At 44.8% G+C, this 22444-nt stretch overlaps 1 protein-coding gene across 7 annotated transcripts in view; it reads left to right on the plus strand.

Annotated features, from left to right (window-relative positions):
* LOC125644432 (ankyrin repeat and fibronectin type-III domain-containing protein 1-like) overlaps positions 1–22444 on the plus strand; it is a 575682-nt gene that overhangs the window by 166473 nt on the left and 386765 nt on the right. For all 7 annotated transcript variants that reach the window (XM_048868393.2, XM_075132890.1, XM_048868389.2 and 4 more), the window contains one exon: positions 18491–18684. In XM_048868393.2, coding sequence (XP_048724350.1) covers positions 18491–18684 — 194 coding nt within the window. The remainder of the gene's footprint in view (positions 1–18490; positions 18685–22444) is intronic.

Below are 22444 nucleotides of genomic sequence, written 5' to 3' on the forward strand. Positions count from 1 at the left end.
CTGGCCACAAGTACTCCTTTTCTTTTTACATAAGGCATGAGTGCATTAGCATCTTTAGATAAAAGGTGCTAAGTAAATATCATGAATGACATTACTAACATATCTGTTTTAAATTAGCCAACCCCTTTAAATTCCAGCCACAATACTTTTCTTCAGATTTACTTATGTTTCATTTAAGTTTGTCTTTGAAGCTTTCGGGGGCAAATAGAGAACTAAGTGATTTGGTAAAAATCTGGGAGCCAATCCACAATTTCTCTGTTGCAAGAAGTGTTACAGTCTAATGATTGAATTGTGGAACTAGGAAGCACAAGATCTGGTTTGCAGTCCTGTGGCTGATACCACTTGCTTTGTGCTCATGAGCAGGACACTTAACCTCGTTGTGTTTTTAGTTTCTCCAGCTGTAAATCTGTGCTACTATTATACATTACTAAATATTTTTCTGTTTAGATTGGAGAAGTTTATATTGTTTTGTTTTTATCTTATGCTTTATTTGTCCTCGGGGCAGGGGTTGTGCCTTCTCACTTGGGCAAGTGCCTGCGGCAATGTGGGAATTACTCTAAATATTAAACAATGTTCCTTGGTCTCCCTTAATACTGTAACTGGTTTTTAATGTCTGGTGTGTTCTTGATGTATCAGCTATCCCGCTCCTAGCCCTGTCGCTAGCTCGCTCTGTCTGTCTGTCTGCAGGAAATGCTTCCCCAAAGTTAAAGTACTTTATATAGAAATACACACTAAAACCATGCTTCTCTGATCCTCAGAATATTGTCAGGGCCGACTTCCTCTTGCAAACAGGCTGGCATCAATTCATGCTGCTTCTGTGATCAGCTAGCCTGGAGAAGTAACACAGGCACCTTCCTTCTCTCTTCCTGGAATGAGACCATTCTATCTGGTCCAGGAGTTGGGAAACCCCAGAATAGGGCTGTTGGCATTGCTCTGAGGATATATTAATTTGCTGATCTTGGTAATTAGTAGGATGGAGGACCCAGACCCTGGATTAATTAGCAGTGTTGATTCTGAGCCTCAGTTAGGGATGTGTACAACTCTGAGTAACGGACACCCAATGGTATGGATTTAGGCCCTGATCCTGCAAAGAGGACTACGGGGGGTAGACTCCTGCATTGTGAGTCCCATTAAAGCTAGTGGGGCTCCATGCAGGCACAGGGATCTGCCTGTATGGTTTGGCTTGCAGGACTGGGGCCTTAATGAGGATCTAAACTCTGGAACTCAGATGTGTTAGATGTTCTTAATTCCATACTGTTCCACTCCCTTCCTATGGCTCCTGTCCCTCCTCCGCCTTCAGACTTGATTACCTTCAAGAAGATTTAACCACAGAAGCTAGCTTTATCTTTCCTGGGTTCAGATGGCCATCTGTTGGCCTCACACTTGTTTCTGGAGCTTCTTCATCAGAGATGCAGTTTGTTCTCGGGTCCATCCAGTGGAGAAAACCCAATGATTGGAAAACATTTTCCACCTAGCCCTGGCCAGCTAGAGACCTGTATGCTTCATATTTTCATTCCTTTAAAGGTAGGGGAGTCTGGTGGGTGAGTTCTTGGATATCAGAGCCTCAGAGTGGAGATTGACAGCCTGAACATGACACCCTCCACTGCGTGTTCTTAGTATCAAGTGTGCGGGAAACCAGGTCGGTCTGTTTTTGCTTTCACATTATTTGCATGGATGTGTTTGATTTACGAAAGCACCTCATATTTATTTAGCAAGAATGTAGTGGATGCTCGCCAAAGGTTCTGTGCAATTTGCAGTGGGGGACTGTGGTTCCCATGGATAAGCCCTGACAACTTTGGTTCAAGACTGAAGGAAGGAGGCGGAGAGGCGGAGGGAAATGATTGATCGCTACGGTGCTTTCCTAAGTGAGAAAGAAAACTGCAAAGCAGTGAGGAGTCTAACTGATGATCTGGAGAGCAAGGTGAGATTAAGAAATTAGAGTAATGAAGTTAGGTTGAGAATTAGTGCTTCTGGGTTTTAGCATTTGATTCAAAGTAAATGAATTGGAAGGAGAGGGTATTTTTCAGCAAGTGTCAGGACATGTTGCTCAGATTTCCTACTGTATCTCAGCATTTTTCTCTGGGCCCTGGGCTCCTGTCAGTCAATGGTGCTGTTCCTGGCATGAGACATTGAGGAGCAGGAAAGCTGGGAGCATAGAGCTCAGATCACCGTGTGGATAAATCCGGACTTTTTGGTCTCCTCCTTGTCACTGGTGAAGTATTGTTTTAAAGAGTTAGAATGCGAGAGGTCAGTCATGAAATCTAAGGGATAGATAGATTTTGAACATACTCTTGTGTGACATTGGAGGATGAGCTAGGTGATGTTTTATGAGCTATGTGATGCCTTTGTGAGGCGTGAAGCTCCTGTGTTAGGACTGGCATGTGAGGCCAGGCTAGGGTTCAGAGTTCTGGGACTGCATCTGATAATAAAACATTACACTACCAGCACGTTTCATCCAAGAGTCTGAAAATGTTTGTGATGACTGCCACTTTGGTTGACTCATCAGGAGTTGAACCCGAGAACTCCAGAGTGAAAAGCAAGAGCTGCTACAGCTTGAGCTAAAGTGCCAAGGCTCTGCAGCAGCTCACATTCTCTGTGGATTGGCGCAGACAGGCAACTGCAACACTCACTCGCTGTTGGGTTATGGTTTCACTCACATTAAACTCTCATCCACACCCAAGAGGTACATCAGTATATTTATGTCATTGTTACATATGGAGAAACTGAGGCACAGAGAGACGAAGTGATGTTACTGTGGGTTGAGTAGTGACTCAGTGGCAGAACTTAGATTAAAATCCAGGAAGCTTGATTCTGAGTTCTGTGTATTAATCCTTTCCTCAGTTACTTAATAGTGGTTTACAGCTCTGTACTTAACAATCTTCCTGTTCAGGAATGAGAGTCAAATGTTAGGCTGGGAGCACCCATCTCTCACCCAATTCATTCTTCTCCCAGCAAGCCCACCTGCTTCTGCATTACAGGTGGAAACAAACTAATCCCACCGTCCTGTCAAACACATTGCCTCACGTGATGCTGGACAACATCATTGCCACACAGGTCACTGCATGATGCTGACGTTGGAAGAGGTATGCATCTGGCTCAGCAGTACAAACCAGTTGGCAGGTGTGAGAGTATTAGAGTAACAGCAGAGAATGATCTGGGCCTGGAAGACATTTTTCCTTTCCTAGTTGAGGGTGTCCTATGGAGTCCAAATGATGACAAGGTGTTCCTGAATGGGAAGGAGGCAGACAGTAGTATAGCTTGCACTGATGGCATAAGGCAGCTTTCCTACCAAGGGTCCCATAGCATTATCCAAACTTCACAAACCGGAGCTAGACTTTCACAAGAGCTCAACCTCCAGCAGCTCCTGTTCTCTTCATTCGGGTGCCTAAATGATTGCTGAGTGCTCGTGAAAACCTGGCTGTAATATGCATACCACATACACTATGCGTCGCTTGCCTCTGATACTGAAATGCAGCCATGTTAGCAGATGTTTAACAGGGCACAGCAATGCTGCTCGGCAAATGATAAATAATATCTGTGATTGAAACTGCAGAATATTTATAGAGGCAGGAAAGCAGTTGCCCAGATTGAATTTGGGCAGGACACCAGAGCTAATCCTCTATCCCAGTGGTTCCCAAACTTGTTCTGCCGCTTGTGCAGGGAAAGCCCCTGCCTGGCCGTGACAGTTTGTTTACCTGCCGCGTCCACAGGTTCGGCCGATCGCGGCTCCCAGTGGTTGCAGTTCGCTGCTCCAGGCCAATGGGAGCCGCTGGAAGTGGTGGCCAGTACGTCCCTCGGCCCGTGCCATCGGATATAGAATGACCAGAAGTGATCAGGACCAAAAGAACTGCAGTCTGTGGTGAGAGCGCGAGTCTGGGAGGGAGGGACTCCTCAGCTCTAATTCCATTCTGACGCTGATTCTGTGGCCTCAGACAAGTCATTTAACATCTCTGCTTCAGTTTCCCCATCTGTAAATGGCTCAGGTAATGACACAGACCTCCCTCACAGGGATGTTGTGATGCTTGTTAGTGTTTGTTTATAAAGTGCTTTGAAGATTCAATCGCTCTACAAGCGCAAAGGATTAACACTAGAACCTACTTCCGCATCTGTCCTGTCTCCAGTAGCATAGGTGCCACTAGCCCCCCGGTGGGGCCTTAATTTGGAGGGAGGAGTACTGCTTACTGGCTCCTCAATGCTCCAGTGCCTGCAGAAGCAGTTAGGTGATCTTGGGACATATCCCGGTACCCGAAATGAACGTAGAGTGCTCGGGTGCATGGGGAAGTCTTCTGTCCTTCCCAGGGTTAACTTGATTTTACTTTTTGTTAAGTTCTTCCAAAAAGTTATAGCCACTGGGTTCAGCATGTTGCGATCATATGCGTATTATCCCTGAGTGCTGTGCTTATGACTGGTGATCAGTCTCACCTATGCTGGGAAGCTGCTGGTATTTTGTTGATCCTTACATTTGTCTGTTATAAATGGTTTTGGCATTTAGACAGGATCTGTTGCTGAAGTGAAAGAAGGTGAGGTGTTTGATGTCAGGTGCAGTTTGTTCATTGGCAAAGAAGTGGCTTGGAACAGTGTTTTCGTGGGTGGGTTAAAGTCAAACTGGTCTGTGCTGGGTTTGAAGTTCCCCATGTGATTTAGGACACTAAAGCAGTAGCAGCCACCGCACCATTGTGCTAAACATCCTGCACCTTTCACATCCCACAGCATCCTCCCCATAATAACATAAGAAGAGCCATACTGGGTCAGACCAAAGGTCCATCTAGCCCAGTATCCTGACTTCTGACAGTGGCCAATGCCAAGTACCCCAGAGGGAATGAACAGAACAGGTAATCATCAAGTGATCCATCCCCTACCACCCATTTCCCAGCTTCTGGCAAACAGAGGGTAGGGACACCATCCCTACCCATCCTGGCTAATAGCCATTAATGGATCTATCCTCCATGAACTTATCTAGTTCTTTTTTGAACCCTGCTATAGTCTTGGCTTTCACAACATCCTCTGGCAAGGAGTTCCACAGGCTGCTTGTGCATTGTATGAAGAAATACTTCCTTTTATTTGTTTTAAACCTGCTGCCTATTAATTTAATTTGGTGACCACTAGTTCTTGTGTTATGAGAAGGAGTAAATAACACTTCCTTATTTGCTTTCTTCACACCAGTCATGATTGTATAGCCCTCTATCATATCCCCCCTTAGTCATCTCTTTTCCAAGTTGAAAAGTCCCAGTCTTATTAATTGCTCCGCATATGGAAGCCATTCCATACCCCAACTTTTTCCAATTCCAATATATGTTTTTTTAAGATGGGACGACCACATCTGCACACAGTATTCAAGATGTGGGCATACCATGGATTTATATAGAGGCAATAGCATATTTTCTGTCTTATTATCTATCTCTTTCTTAATGATTCCTAACTCTCTGCTTTTTTGACTGCCGCTGCACATCGAGTGAATGTTTTCCACAGTGACTCCAACATCTCTTTTTTGAGTGGTAACTGCTAAATTAGACCCCATCATTTTATATGTATAGTTGGGATTATGTTTTCCAATGTGCATTACTTTGCATTTATCAGAGTAACAGCTGTGTTAGTCTGTATTCGCAAAAAGAAAAGGAGTACTTGTGGCACCTTAGAGACTAACCAATTTATTTGAGCATGAGCTTTCGTGAGCTGTAGCTGTAGCTCACGAAAGCTCATGCTCAAATAAATTGGTTAGTCTCTAAGGTGCCACAAGTCCTCCTTTTCTTTTTGCATTTATCAACATTGAATTTCATCCGCCATTTTGTTGCCCAGTAACCAAGTTTTGTGAGATCCTTTTCTAGATCTTCGCAGTCTGCCTGGGACATAACTATCTTGAGTAGTTTTGTATTACCTACAAATTTTGCCACCTCACTGTTTACCCCTTATTCCAGATCATTTATGAATATGTTGAATAGGACTGGTCCCAGAACAGACCCCTGGGGGACACCACAATTAACCTCTCTACATTCTGAAAATTGACCATTTATACCTACCCTTTGTTTCCTATCTTTTAACCAGTTACTAGTCCATGATAGCACTTCTCTCTTATCCCATGACAGCTGACTTTGCTTAAGAGCCTTTGGTGAGGTACCTTGTCAAAGGCTTCTGAAAATCTAAGTACACTATATCCACTGGATCCCCCTTGTCCACATGCTTGTTGACCCCCTTAGAGATTTTGAGTAGATTGGTGAGGCATGATTTCCCTTTACATAAACCACGTTGACTCTCCCCAACAAATTATGTTCATCTGTGTTTCTGACAATTCTGTTCTTTACTATAGTGTCCACCAATGTGCCTGGTACTGAAGTCAGGCTTACCGGCCTGTAATTGCTGAGATCACCTCAGAAGCCTTTTTTAAAAATTGGCGTCACAGTAGCTATCCTCCAGTCATTTGGTACCGAAACTGATTGAAACGATAAGTTACAGACCACAGTTAGCAGTTCTGAAGGAACTCAAATGTGAAATTTCAGAACCCTTGGGTGAATACCATCTGGTCCTGGTGACTTATTGCTGTTTTGTTTATCAATTTATTCCCAAACCTCCTCTAATGACACCTCAATCTGCAACAGTTCCTCAGATTTGTCACCTAAAAAGAATGGCTCAGGTTTGGGAATTTCCTTCACATCCTCAGCTATGAAGACCGATGCAAAGAAGTCATTTCGTTTCTCCGCAATAGCCTTATTGTCCTTGAGTGCTCCTTTAGCATTTCGATCATCCGGTGGCCCCACTGATTGTTTAGCAGGCTTCCTGCTTCTGGTGTACTTAAATTTTTTTTTTTTGCTATTACTTTTTGAGTCTTTGGCTAACTGTTCTTCAAATTCTTTTTTGGCCTTCCTTCCTCAGTATATTTTTATACTTCATTTGCCAGAGTTTATGCTTTGCTTTTTTTTTATTTTCCTCACTAGGATTTAACTTCCACTTTTTAAAGGATGCCTTTTTGTCTCTCACTGCTTCTTTTACTTTGTTTAACCACAATGGCACTTTTTTTGGTTCTCTTACTATGTTTTTTAATTTGGGGTCTACGTTTAAGTTGAACCTCTATTATGGTGTCTTTAAAAAGTTTCCATGCAGCTTGTGAGGATTTCACTTTTGGCACTATGCCTTTTAATTTCTGTTTAACCAGCTTCCTCATTTTTATGGAGTCCCCCTTTCTGAAATTAAATGCTACAGTGTTGGGCTGCTGTGGTGTTTTTCCTGCCACAGGGATGTTAAATTTAATTATATTATGGTCACTATTACCAAGGGGTCCAGCTCTATTCACCTCTTGGACCAGATCCTGTGCTGCACTTAGGACTAAATCAAGAATTGCCTCTTCTCTTGTGGATTCCAGGACTAGCTGCTCCAAGAAGCAGTCATTTAAGGTGTCAAGAAACTTTATTTCTGCATCCCATCGTGAGGTGACACGTACCCAGTCAATATGGGGATAGCTGAAATCCCCTATTATTGAGTTTTTTATTTTTATAGCCTCTCTAATCTCTGTGAGCACTTCAGTCACTATCACCATCCTGGTCAGGAGGTTGGTAATATATCCCTCCTGCTGTATTCTTCTTTTATTAGAGCATGGAATTACTATCCATAGAGATTCTGTGATACAGTTTGGTTCATTTAAGATTTTTACTTCATTTGATTCTAAGCTTTCTTTCATATATAGTGCTACTCCCCCACCAGCATGACCTGTTCTGTCCTTCCAATATATTTTGTATCCTGGTATTACTGTGTCCCATTGATTAACCTCATTCCACCAAGTGTGTCTGATGTCTATTATATCAATAGCCTCATTTAATGTGAGGCACTCTAGTTCACCCATCTTATTATTTAGACTTCTAGCATTTGTGTATAAGCACTTTAAAAATTGTGACTTTTTAGCTGTCTGCCATTACGTGATGGAATTGAATGGGGCTCTTTTTCATTTGACTGTTTCTCATCAGATCCTACCCTAATTTTATCTTCCATCCTCTCCTCTTTACTAGGACATAGGGAATCTCCATTAATAGATCCTCCCCTAAGTGATGCCTCTGTCCGAACCACATGCTCCTCCATACCTGTTGGCTTTCCCTCCACCCCTAGTTTACAAATTGCTCTATGACCTATTTAATTTTAAGTCCCCACCCAAACCAACCAGTGCCGTGCTCTCCTGCAGGCCCACGCCCTTCCCTGCATGCTGGCGCGGGGAGAGCTCCACAACCTGTCTGCCCAAGGAGCACCTTGCCTTAGCATCACGCCTTACAGAAATTCCACAGCAGGACCTGGGTTGCTAGTAAATGTCAGGGATGAGGCCTCACACTAGCAGAACAGTCGTTGCCAGTGGCTGTGTGAACGAACTCAGAGCAAAGGGAGCAGCAGGGAGAATGCAGGAAGCTGTCACTCCTCTCCCCAAATGTTCCTTTTTGAAATAGCTTTTTGCCAAGGTTCTCCTCTGTCCCCCAAATTCCCTCCAGTTCCCCGTGTGATTTAAATTGCACATACCATGCCTTATCCCCAGGGTCCCAGAAGCATTTCTAAACCTTTCCAGCTAAAATTCAATTTTCTAGCAGAGATACAATTTTTCAGTTCAGAGTGGCATTTTGTTTTCCCTTTGCTGTTCTTCCACATCAGGAAGATGGCCCCTGCTGGAGAAATGCACTTCAATCAAGGGGAGATGGCAGGAAGCAAAACTTTTTATAAACCATCTGGTGGAAATCATGATATTTACTAGTTCATAATGGTGCTTGGGGAAGATATTTTTATAGCTTGATTTTTTTGAATCAAAGCTGAATATATATATATATATATATATATTTAAAATTCCAGTCTTGTGTAAGCCAAGCTATATCTTTTAATCAACTTTTTAAGCTCCTAAACCACATTTTAAAGGATGCTTATAAAGACATTCAAAGAGGTTTGGGTTGAATTAAAATATATATGTATATTTTAATATATACAAATATATTAAAAAATAAATATCATGTTGAACTCCTTGCACCTGGGGTAGATTTATTGTCTTTTATTTAAAAAATACCAGAAAGGGCTATTGCTGCAGCTTCTTGCCTCACACAGTATCCAGAAGATAAATAATGGCTGAGGTTTGGGGACTGCTGCGCTGTTCTTGGCCATGATTAGAATCCTTCACCAGTGGAAGTCCAGCATGTCCCTCTCCAAATTGGATTGAATTGAGGACTATAATCCCTCTGGAAAGAGCCTAATCCTCAGATAAAGAAAGGAAACCCAAGGCAATCAGGTGTAGCAGTGTTATTGTGGGTAGGGGTGCTCATGGAATTTTATTATTTCTGATTATTTCTATTTCATTTGGGCCTAGAGATCCCAACCAGGATTGAGCCCCCATGTGGTAGGAATTGTACAAACATACCCTCTGTCTATCCTGCAGTTATGGGGTGCGACTGCAGCTCAGTAGATAAACACAAGCTAGCTTTAATTTAGCTAGTGTGGGCACCAGAGTGGTAACGCTGTGGTAGTTTGCACTTCAGCCTGAGCTGTCTGAACCCACCTGGCACCCTGGCTGATTATTTGTTGGGCTAGCCTGTGCTGCAGTGTGCTTTTCCTCAGCTTCACTGCTACAAATACCAGAGCTAGCTACGTTAAAGCCAGCTCGGGTCTGTCTCCTCAAGGTGCAATCACTGGTTGTGCTTGCAGCATGGACTTAGGGAGACAGTGTCCCAGCCCCAAAGAGCTTGCAGGCTTTTTTTAAGGCAAAACCTATAAAAGGTGGGTGGAGAAACATAGGCACTGGAGATGTGAAATGACATGGCTAAGGTCATGCAGCAGGTCAGTGGCAGAATTGAGAACAGAGCAACCTGTGTGTCCTGACTCCTAGTCCAGTGCCACAGCCACTGGGCCATACTCTCTCCAGCAAAACATACCAACATAAATCTAGGACCTAAAGCTGAGATGCTGGAGACAACTGAACATTTTAAATTATTTGACATTTTGTAGTCTCACTTTCCATTACTGATAGAATAAACTACTCAGCACACATTTACTGACACCTCCCCCAGCTCCACATGGAGTCAAACACTGCCAAGAGTTTGTTGTTTAATAAAAAATTGCTACATAATGTCTCCAACTAATAGACTGACTTGTAGTTAAATCTTGATTAATTCTCTAGTTCTTCCATCAAAACCACAGCATTAAATTTGACCCATGTAAATATCCCAATTCTGTGTGTTAAGAAGTGTCTGTGATGCATTTAGGCAATCTGTCAGTGATTCTGTGTGGTCTATTACACCTTGAGCATGTGACTTGTTATATTTTTACAATGCTTCTTAGCACTTATGTTTGTAATCAGAATAATGCGATTTTAAGATCCGATATTTCCTGGCTTGCCAGGATGAGAAATGGATTCTTTATCCCACAGGAATGAGGAAGTCAACTGTTCAGTGCTCTGGAGCATTAGTTTGTTGTCTGGGTGTTTAGGAAAATATTGGACAGTCTTGCATGTGACTGGCCACTGTGAATAAATATGCTTTTGGGGATTGGTTCAGGCCAGTGGTGAGAGAAGACCTGAATTAGTGTTCTGAGGTTCTTCCCCACCCCCACCTGCCTTGCACTTTATACATATACAATGACTATGTGGAGAAAAAATACTAGCACCTATGAGTTTGTATCCACAGTATAAGCATATGGCTGGAATTTTCAAAGGAATTTAAGAGAGTTAGGTGTTCAAATCCCATCGACATTCAGTGAAAATTGGACACTCAGCTCCCTTCGACTCCTTTGAAAACCCCAGCCTCTGTTTTTATCAGACCAGGTCCCTACTCTCTGAATCCTTCCATAGCCTCCTGGGCCCCCTTGCCCTGTGTCTCACTTGAATTTCTCTCCCCATCCCAGAGCCCTGCACCATTTCTCTGGCTTGTAGTTTCAGATCTTGTTGTTAGTATTTCCCATCCCTTTACTCTGCCCGTGTTTCATTTCCCCCTTCAGTTCCTTCTACTGCATTTCTCTTCATGCTTCGGTCCCTATTGTCCTCTCTCAAGGAATGTTCTCCCAGGTCCTGTGTGCCAGGCCCCAGGGGTGTGACTGCACCCCCTGAGGACTGACCTGAGCTCCTTTGATGTAGCGAACTTGGCTGACAGTAGCCGCGAAGCTGTGGCAGCACAGGCTAGCTTCTTGAGTACATACCCAGAGTGCTAGGTGGGTTTGTGTAGCCTGTGCTGGGGTGGCTCTGCTCCTCTCGATATTTGAGCTAGCTAGATCAGAGCTAGCACCGATACGCAGTGTGGACACACCCTCACTTTTTCCCCCGTGAGGCCCACAATCACTCTCCTGGGGCAGTCGCATGACTCCTTCATCCCAGGGCTACACTGGGTGGGGGGAAGGGACGAACAGATCTCCCCAGTCAGGTGGTGGTCACCAGAGCACCCCCTCATCTCAGGGCACAGCATTGCAGGGACTTTTCCTCTCTCGTTTCTTGGTTCCACAGTGGTCTTCTACCTCCATGGCTTAGCCCTCTGGCCATGCTCTCAGTCAAGTCCTCTTCCAGGGGTAACAGAAAACAAATTAAATCTTAACTCAAAAATAGCCACCTGGCATTAAAGTCCATAGTAGAAACACTAGTCCTTCGCAAAGATCCAAGGGCAGTGTTGCCAAGGTTAGGGCCCTGACTGGGCAGGTTTGGTTAAGGTAGAAAGAGAACCCTTGACTGTTTTGGTGTCATGCAGAACTGGCCCCTAGTAAAAGCAACCAGCCGTTTGTATATGGCCTTGGCTCTGATTGGCCTCCTCTTCTCAGTGCTGGAGGACCAACTCTTGCTGCTCTTTCCTTCCAGCAGGGCATCTTCTTAGGAGGGGGTGTGCCAAGGCAGTGGAGCTTCCGGCAGTGGGCAGCAAACACTTGGTACTCTCCTAGTGAACCTCATCTCATCGGCATCTGTCCTGTAAGCTCCTCAGGGCAGAGCCCATTGTGCCTCGTGCAGCACTGAGCACATGGTGCTAACACGTAGTATTGTCTCCTCATTGTTGTTCAGTGTCCTACATGAATTAAAGAATTAACCTAGCTCCAGAGTGGAACAGGAATGACTCCGCTTGCTTGTGGTTGGCACTGCTCCTGCAGGAAGCTGGCCTGGTGGGTTGGAAGCTGCACCAGTCTGGAGAGAGAGTCGGGAGGAGCAGTTTTTAAACCAATTAGTGTTGTGAACTGGAATCCTGCACTTCGTTCAGCTCATCTGTTAACGTTTAAAGAGACTTTACTGTCACTGCGACTTAAAAACAAAGTGCCTGCTGAGGCGGAAAACGACCCAGCCGAGTGAGGAGCAGCCACTGATGTGGCCAAGTGCAGAGGTTTGCCAGGTGCTCCGTATTGTGAGCACTCTGAAGCTTGTTGCTTTGTCCCAGCAGCTCTGCGAGGTTATCTCCTTTGTCCAGGCAGCCAGCGCAGGAAGGATGCATCAAGACGCAGCAGGGCCTGGCGAAGAAAGGAAACACAGTTCTGTCTGAGTGTCAAAGTCGAGTGTATGCCAGCCTCTAGGCTGTTAATCTGGTAGCTCGATGGTGGCTGTCTGTAATACTAGAATTGTGTGGTGTTTAGATGTTGCTTGTAATTATTAGAATTGGGAGCACTGGCTGTTGGGAGTCTGAAAGGACAGGAAACAGGAAGGAGGGGGAGGAGTTGAAGAGGCTGAGGGAGAGCTACTGAGGGTGCAGCAGCAGCTTGGTAAAGAGGTTTCCACTTTAAAAAATAAAGTCCTGTTGAAGTTTCTTAGTACCTTGCCTGGCTACTACAACATTTTGGTGACGAGGATGGATCTTCTGCTTCTGAACCCACCTGCACCCTTTCTACAAAGCCGAGTTGAGCCTCCAATTGCTTTTACTGCCTGGATCCATATGTTTGAGACTTACCTGCTTGCAATCAGTGCTACAGAGATTTCTGAAGTAAGAAAGCGTGCTCTGCTAATCCACTGCCTTGGAGCAGAAGGGGAGCATATATTTTACACTTTTCCCCTTGCAGATGATAAATATGAGACTGCACTCACTGCATTAAAGAACTTTTTTGTACCAAAAGTGAATGTAGTAGCTAATCGCTACAGATTTCACCAGCGTGAGCAGACACCAGGAGAGACTATAATGCAGTATATTGCTTCCCTGAGGAGTCTGATTGTAACTTGTGAGTTTGGGAATATGGCAGATGAGATGATTGGAGACCAGCTCATTGAGGAAACCATGCTTCGTGTAAGAGAATGTTTATTTCTAGAACCACAACTTACACTAGAAAAAGCAATAATCATTGCTACCCATATTGAGTCAGCTACAGATGAAGCCAAAATAATGAGCATGGATACAGGAGGCACATCCAGGCTGTGACTCCTTTGCAGAAAAGTTCACTATTGCTGCAGACAAACAATTACAAGAGGAAAACTAATGAAAAACCACCAAATCAGCAAATTCCAAATACTGTAAAAGCATGCTTTTTGCTGTGGATCCCTACAACACCTTGCAAGCTACACAAGTAAAAGTAGCTCAGTGCAATCATTGCAAAAAGATTGGGCATTTTGCTAAAGTATGTCGCAGCAGCCAGTTCAATCAACAGGTGCATGCAGTTACAATACCAGATGTTACTGTGCTGAGCGTGGACAAAATCACTGCTGCATATATTCCAGAACGAATAAAGTGCACGGTAAATGTTTCTGCCATACCCTCAGGCAAATCACACTCTATTCAGCTAATGTTGGACACTGGTTCAGCAGTTTCTATACTACCTGATTCCATCTATTTGCATTACTTTAAAGATGTGCCTCTTACTGAACCCAAGCTTCACTTGGTGTGCTATTTGAAAAACCATATTCCAGTACGTGGCTGCCTGCCAGCAATAGTTACTTTTGGTGATTGCTGTGTAACTGCAGAGTTCTACATTGTCCACAAAGGCACTCCTATCCTTGTCAGAGATTTATTGGCTGCTTTAAATCTCAGGGTAGTTAATGAACGAATTGATCTTCCTCAGCAAAGCACTCATGCGGTACACACACCAGTTTCAGCTGGGACCCAACACCAGGTTGAGGAGAAACTCGGCTGTGCTTATGGGTTTCTGCATAAAGTTAAAATGTGGAATAATGTGATTGATGCCTATATGACAGAAATTACGGCGCTTACCATTTTCAGTCAGGGAAGCTGTTTTAGAGGAACTTAGAAAACTTGTTCAAGAGGACATTATTGAAGAGATTAACTCCTCGGAATGGGTTTCACCTATAGTAGTGATGCAGAAGAAGGGTGGAGGCATTCGCCTTTGTGTGGACTTAAGGGAGCCAAATAAAGCTATTGTGATTGACGGCCATCCTCTTCCTCACTTAGAAGAAGTATTTGCAGAACTCCGTGGAGCAGAGATGTTTTCTACTCTTGATTTGCAGAGTGCATACCACCAGGTTATGTTGCATGAAGATAGCAGAGACCTCACAGCATTTATTACACATGAGGGACTATTCCATTTTAAATGTGTTCCATAGGGTCTCGCATCAGCCCCAAGTGCCTTTCAAAAAATGATGTAATTGATTTTGAAGAATCAACATGGAGTTCAGTGCTATTTGGATGATAATATCGTGTTTGGAAATACTTCCGAGGAGCATGACAGTAACCTGCAGTCTGTACTAAACTGCATCAGCAAAGCAGGCCTCAAGCTCAATAGGTCCAAATGCAAATTTAGACAAACTGAACTCCCCTTTCTGGGGCATACAATTTCACAGGCTAGACTAAAACCTGATCTGGCTCATCTCCTGACAATTTCAAATGCTTCTCCTCCAACAGATTTGCAAAATTGCTGAACTGATTTTTCCCAGGGTAACAGGGAGGTTTTGGTTTTTTCTCTCTCTTTACCTTTGCACAGTGGCTTTAGTGCAAGATGAGTCCAAAACCAGAAGCTTGAGTTAGCAGGAAGGCATTTGCCATGGAGAGATGTGTGCGTGCAAAGGATGGAGCTAATTCTGCAAAGTGCTGACTGAGCTAAGCTCCCATTGACATCAAGGGAAGTGGAGGAGCATTCAGCACCTTATAAGGAGGGACTCAGCATCTCTCCGGATCTGGCCCAACCTTCTTTTAGCTAACATTAACATTCTCTTCTTTTCTCCCCTCCCACTTTCTTCCATTTGGTTCCTTTGCTTTATAGCAAAGGGATTGTGCAGTTGCTGGAAAAAGTCATCCACTGGGGATGCCCAGACTCTGGTGGAGCCTACAGAATGTGCAGTGAATTATTTAAAATGTACAGTTTGTAGACACACTGAATACTAAAATTCCCCAAATCCAGAGGTCTCCCAGGGTGGTCCCTAGAACAAATTCTGCATTATCTGTTACCCTGAGGTCCCAGGGGCTGCTGCCCCGATGTAGTGCTGGATTTCTGGAGATCCCCAGTGCTGCTGTCAGTTGCTGAAGCTGCGTCTCTGTGACATGGAGGTACTAAAAGTGCAGTGCTATTCTGTACATGGCAGTGTGCAGTTTGGTGATCATTCCGTTTCACCTTCCAGGTCAGATTCTTTACAAGTAAAAGTATTGTGAATCAGATCCGCCACGTATGTAAATTTAGAAGAGTTCTTTTGACTTGCATGCACAAAATTACACCAGCTGACCATCTGGCCCGGTTTGCCTAAAATGCAGTGTATGTCTACACAGCAGCTGTGAAGTATGATTGTAGCATATGTAGACATACCGAACTAGCATTGAGCTAGCTAGGAGTACACTGTAGCAATGCACTGCAGTCACACTTTTCTCGATTGCAGTGTAGGCACACCCTAAATCCTGCAAACTCACCTTGGAATTGGGGGCTCCAGCTGCATCCTTCCCTGCTCGTGTGCATTATTGGTGATACATTCTGCCCTTGCTGGATTCAGTGCAGGGCACACATGTCAATTGTCCTCTATGGACAGAGTTTCTTTCTTTTGATTAAGGGCTTGTGTTCACTGTAGCGTTAGCCTGAGGTATGACTTGTGTTTTGCCCTAACCCTGAGTACATACAGGGAGCAGATCCGGTGGCCTTTGTTAGATAGTTGTTTTTCAGGGTAGGACCAGTGTTTAGTTCTTGAGGGGTGACAGGATGGGATTCAGGAGATTGCCTTGATGGAATGCTGTGACAGGAGCACTGCATGTTATGCAGCGCCCATGACAGCCCTGTAATTGTGATTCCAGAGAGCTTTTTGTCTACATCCGTGTCGTTACCGTTCTATACTCCCTGATCCTAAACAGAAAGGCCATGGAATTTGGCTGTGTGTAGCGGGGGGGGAACACTGGCCTGGGAGAATGGAATGGAATTGTTGCTGTGGGGAGGAGGCTCAGCTGTCCTCCCTCCTCTCCGCTCGGCGGGGTTCTCACCATATAGTGCTAGAGGGCTCCTAAGCTACTCCTGCTCCCCTTCGTAGCTTGTGGTCCATTCCTTCAGCCCTTCAATGGCTCCCTGTGTGCTGCATCTTACACTTGTTCAGCTGTTCGGTGACTGGAATTGATGCTGTTGTCATTGGTCTCCTGGCTAATTCCCCACCTGCAGGCAGAAGGATTTTTCCACCCTTGTCAAACCTTGGTTGTACACTCTTCCCTCAACCAAAAAGCCAAACAGCAGCTATTTGTAGGCTGTAATAGAGTTGACTCTGGCTTGTCTACTTGCAGTTTGCACCCTCATCAGCCATCTGCACTAATGGGATGTGGCATGGCTGATAACCTTCAGCATCCTAGCCTGTTTTACATAGCTGTGATTTCCTAGTACTAAGCACTGTTAATTGACAGTTATTAGTAAGGCTGGCAGAGCTGTATGGGGGATGGTGAGTCCACAAAGCAGGGTATTCCTTGGAATTTAGTTTTGTTGTCCAGATTTAAAACAAAAATAAGTCCCTGGTTGCTGAATATAACCTTTGTTCATCATTTCCTTCTGAATAACTCATTGCCCTCAACTGGGCACATGAAAAATTGCTCCTCCAGAGTGAGAATTCTCTCTCCTCCACCCAAAGTGCAATTCATCTCCTGGTGGAGTTACGGGCACACCTAGCTGTGAGATCTCAAACACTAACATCTCTCTGTGGTTGAATCCCAAGCCACAGACTGGTGCATTTAAAAGTGCTGAGATGTAAATGCAAAACTATTGAATGTTTTAAAATCTAAAATACCAGGACAGAACCTCTTCATTTAGCAGAGCAGTATGTAATCTGCAAACCTTTTGTATCGGCAAAGTGTGTTACAGAGAGAGGTGTTTCAAGAAAGAAAACGTAGAATTAACATTCTGACTTTTTGAATGTGTTACGTTTCAGTGTGAAGGTGAGCAAAGTGTCAAAGATGCAGTTTAGAACAGGCAGGCTGCTGCTGTACAAAACTCAGCTGTGCTCTGCATTTAGCGGCATCTCCATTGCAAAGTCGCCAGTGGTGGTTTTGTAAAATAGACAAACACGCACTGTGAACTACATGCAGATGGAATTAATTTCACTTCTGTCCTAAGCCACATTTGCACTCTGGCCTCTCCGGGAAAAGACTTGTACACTAGGGGCTGATTCTAAGCCCACAGAAGTCAATGGAAAGACTTCTCTTGACTCCAGACCAGGCTCAGTGCTACCTATGCCTGGTACTCTGCTCCCAGTGCCTGATAAATTAATATCCTGCAGAATTTAATGTAGCATTTTGCAGCTCCCCTCTGGCCATGGTGGTGGTGTTTGCCCATAAATTACATCTAACGCCAGCACAAATCAGGGACTGCAGTCGCATTTGCAAAAAGGAAAAAAAAATGTATATAGCGGTGATGGGCAAACCTCTGTGGGTCTGGAGCTTTTGTCTGAGTAAGAATGTACAAATGTGGATGCTCATCTGAAATCTATCCAAAATTCTATGGTCTTTCGGGGTAGGGATGGGGGGGGGGGGGAAGGGTTGGGACTAGAGTCTTTCAGTGAGATTTCTGCGGTGTCTTGGTATTGATTGGGCTAGGAACACTGCAAGAACACTATCCCGTGAGACGTTTGCTATTGGATGAAACAAGGAAATGTAGAGATGTGGGGGGAGATGGTTAAAACAAACCATACGTTCCCATCTCTCCTCCCCAATTTTTTCAGCCTCCAAAATTTTTTGGGGTCTCTCTGAGATTTCAGAAGCTGGTTTTGGATGAGTCCTTTGCCCCAAACCAGTTCACACATCTCTAATCCCAGTTTATGTTGTTTATGTTTGTTTATATATTTGGTTAGTTTTGATTATCCTGTAAATTGGAGTGTGTGTGGTGGTGGTATGTGCTAGAATTTATAACCACTATTTTCCTTAACCTTAATTGTGATTTACATCCCAAGTTATAGCCTTTAATTAAAACCCACTGATAGGGAGAGGAAGAGGAAGATACTTGGCTAAGATATTAGTGACATCCTTGGGTTGCGGAGCTGAATGGGGAGGAACAAACACACCTGGTGATTGTCAGTTCCAGTGGCACTAATGGTTGCACTGGAGTATCCGACTGAGATGTGACGTTGCTCCACTCACGTGCTGAAAAGTCCGTACACGTGGATTTTGTTTCCTAGTTTGTTTTTGTTTTTTAGATCGCTGGATAGAAAACTGCAGAGGCCTCTCCTGGGAAAGTCAAGGACCCTTCCCAGCATTCCTCAGTCCCCTGTCCTCAGCAGGGTTCCTCTCTTGGATTCAAAATTGTACAGGGAGGAGATGCCGGAGCAGAAGCAGTACAAGAACCACTCTGCCTCAGACTGTCAGAAAGGGTGCACAGTGCCCTCTGCTGGTGAGTTTCAGTACACTTTGGTGGGTCTGCATTTCTTGTGTTTGCATGTTTCTGTCTTGAGGAGGTTTTTAAAATCCTAACAAACATTCTTCCCAAAACCCTTCCAAATAAGCCTTTTTAAGAAACCAGCCACCATGGGTTTTATCACACTAAAAGTCATAGTCACCCTTGTTGCTTTGTCCATTCCTTAGCGTTCCTTTCAACCTATTCAGACAACTTCCCCCCCCCCCCCCCCTTAGCATGTTGGTGGTAGAAATGCACTGAAAAGTCTGAAAACCAAATGAGAGGCTCAGTGACTTAGTAATGGGGCATACAGAGCCTTTTGCCTCTGGGTCACTGCATCAGCTACAGCCTGGGTCAGAAGGGACCAAAGCAAAAGTCACCACCATCTGATGAGTCTTTGGCCTTGCAAAATGAAATGTGGTGGCAGTCCCATTCATAGTGGACTAAATGTCTATAGCATAACAAACATCACTGTGGCTGGAACTAATTAGTGTCTTCAGCAGCAGCCTTGGCAGAGAAACAAGTCTCTCCCATCAATCCTAGGCTGAGATGGCACTACGGAATTTGCTGTTGCAAACATCTGCCAGGTTTGGAATGCACCTTGGCCTTTGTCTATCCTGAGAATTTTGCCACATTCTCCCACCATTGACCTAATCCTGCTACAGCTCCAACTGCTAGCAGCGGTGAGAGCCCTAAAATGCAGTGGCCACTGTATTGTCTAACCCGGCTCAGACCCTGCAGGCTTAGTGATAGTTAGTGTATATTAGTGCTCCCACCATTGCTAATGCTGGTGGAGTTGCACAGCAGCAACAACAATGGTGGGAGAATTTGATAAAAACTTTATTGTAGACAGGGCCTTTGCTTTTCCAGTGTTGCCAGTCCAGCACTAAATGCAACCCAGAGAAAACTGTTCCCTCCCACAGCATGCTTACATTTCTAAAATGTATAATTCCCACTGCCAGACCTCTGCAAACTGACAATGGAATCTTTCCTCAAACCCTGGTTCAGTTTTTATGCTCTGAACTCTGTGTTTCTCTCACTGGCATTGCTAATTCCCTAGATTGTTGTGTGCAAACAGAAGCTCATAAATGGCACCATTCCCTTGGACTGGTTCTCCTGAGTATACAGGAACTGGGGCTCAATGGCTCATGATATCAATGTCCATGTTTAGACTGCCCTCCCATACTGACTTCTGTCATGAGCACCCGCGTCTTCCTCTGAGGCCCTCAAATCTGTACGTTCTCTCTGGGATGGTGGTGCCTGGACAAAGACCTGGGAGAGGGCATAGGCTGCCCTCTCTTCAGCTAAGGGTTGATGATGGGGAATGATCCTCATGAGGTCAGTGCCCCTAGGTGGAAAATAAAGTAGCTAAAAACAGACTGGAATTGAGAGTATTTGGCTATGCTCTGCTAGTCCTCAGGACTTCATCAGTCACCAACTGGCATTCGTTCACATGCACAGACTTCTTGTGGTTTAGCTGGATAAACAGTCTTTGTTGGGCAGTGAAGCATCTAGCAGGAGTCATTTGTGCACAAGAGAGATTTTATCTTCAAAGACCATCTATGTAAAACATCCTCTAAAACTCCAGTGTGAGGACCGTGGCTGACAGCTTCACTTCAGGTCCAGTGGAACTTTCTACACAAAATAGAGCTGCTGGAGCTTTCTTGGAAGCCAATCTGAGGCCGTGGAACAAACTCAGGCATGAACGACCATCACAAACCTCACCACCTTCTTCTCAAACTTCCAGGTGCACTTCTTCCACCTGCCTTCACTGACATAAACACAGAGCAGCAGGGACATTAAAAAAACAGCCCAAAACCAAACCCTACCAAAACAAACACTCCACTGCACATGGTATTGCTACCCTGAGGAAGGCATAAGAGAGGACGTACCGTACAGGACAAAGGTTAGTCAGGTCACTGTATGAACTGTTGGAAGGTGCTCAGTTCCTCTGGTGATGGCATGGGCTTTCATACTTCATATAAAATAGAACAGAGATATTCTATAGCAAATCCCTTTAGTCAATGTATTGAGAGCTGTAGTATTCTGGTCAGATTGCTTTTTTGCCTTTGTGGCACCCAGTGGGAAATGGCTAATTAGGTACCCATTGAGCCCAGAAAGGTACAATAGTGATGGACGGGGGGAAAAAAAAAAGAGAAACTTCCCTTTGTGGTGACTGGATTCTTGGTACACTAATCTGGAGCCAACTCCAGCCTGAATTGCGATTTGGCAAGGTTAACAGTTAATAAATTAGCCCTTAGAGCTCCTTTTATCCACTGATATCAGAGCGCTCTGCAAACTTTAATGCACTGAACTGAACCTCACAGTAAAGCACTCCTGTAGGTAGGCTAGTTTTATCTTTTTATAGATGGGGAAAATGACACATTGAGAGCTTTAAGTGGTCTGTCCAAGATCGCACTGCATCATCTCCAGAAATGGGAACAGAGCTCAAGAGCTCTGACTCTCCGCCTAACACCACCAGCTTTAATGATTTAGACCATTTTGTCTTGCTTGTGTTTTCAGCCGATCAGTTTGAAGTTGCCTAGAAAAGACTTGCCCCAGATAACTGGCTTGCTGAAGCAGGCACCAGAAGCGTCTCACAGCATGCAAAAAATCAGTCTGGTTGGCTGGCTTGTCAGGAAGCCCCTAGTTCTCATTGGCTGGGAAGAATCTCCCAGAGAGATGGCAGGACAGTATCACTTCCTAATCCAAGAGGATGCTCCATCCTTCTTTGGCCAGCCAGTGTATTCCTCAGCCCTTCACTCTCAAACTGCCAGTGATTCCAGCTTTTGGAGCGAGTGTCTGGGCTGAAGGAGGGGACGTGCCCAGGACATGCCGAGAGCTCTGTGGGAGTGATGTCTGGCTCCATGGGAGGTCTTGGACAGTCTTGGCTGGAGACAGTTGGTGCCCTGCAGAGGGCCTCAAGGAGGGAAAATGGAGTAGGGCACCTTGTTCCACCAAAAAGTGAACAAGTTAACCCAAGACTGCAGGCCAGACAGATCTGCAGAATTGTCTCAATGCAGAGAAATGGCAAGTGAGCCTTCTTGTTGGTGAAAAGCAACTTCCTGTTTAAATGTGGCCTGAGTGGCAGCTGACTTTCCTGCCGAGCCAGCATTGGGCTTTGTAGGGATCCAGTTTTGTTCAATTTCCTTTCCATTAATTTGTAAAGTTTCATCCAATGAGACATTGTCTAGGGGAGCGAGAGAGAGCTGTGACAGGCACTGTCTATCCGTGGAACCCTTGATAGAGCTGTGCTCTCCCCGGCTATTGGGCTAGCTGGGAAATTCCTCATGGCCATGAGGACTGGAATATAGCAGGATGCAGACATGGGCAAACAGTTGCTGTTAGAACAGGGGGTCGTGGTAACTCCAGCTTAGTCCAAAAGATTATACTCCTGGCATCACATTCTGTAGCACTCTGCGAGATTTCACACTCCCAGTAGCCTGCTTGTCTCTGGGGAATGAGTCTCCTTTCTCTTGGGCCTACCATGGCTTCGTTGTCCTTACTTCTTGTCTCTGTGTCTTTGGAGGGAAATTGATTTTGGTCTTGTCTTTCCTTGGTTCTGCTATGGGAGGGGACTGTCCCTAAACCCTGTCAGCTCTGTCCTGCACCAGAAACATCTGTTTCCATGTTGTATGTCTAACCCCTCTGCCAAGTCCCTCTGTCCCACATCAAGAGGGATTTATGCTTCCAAGCTCTACAGTTCCCCCTGCCTTACATTGGGAGGGGGTTGTAGCCATTTGTTAGCTCTTTCCCT

Source organism: Caretta caretta, chromosome 10 (assembly GCF_965140235.1).
Source record: "Caretta caretta isolate rCarCar2 chromosome 10, rCarCar1.hap1, whole genome shotgun sequence".
NCBI lineage: Eukaryota > Metazoa > Chordata > Testudines > Cheloniidae > Caretta > Caretta caretta.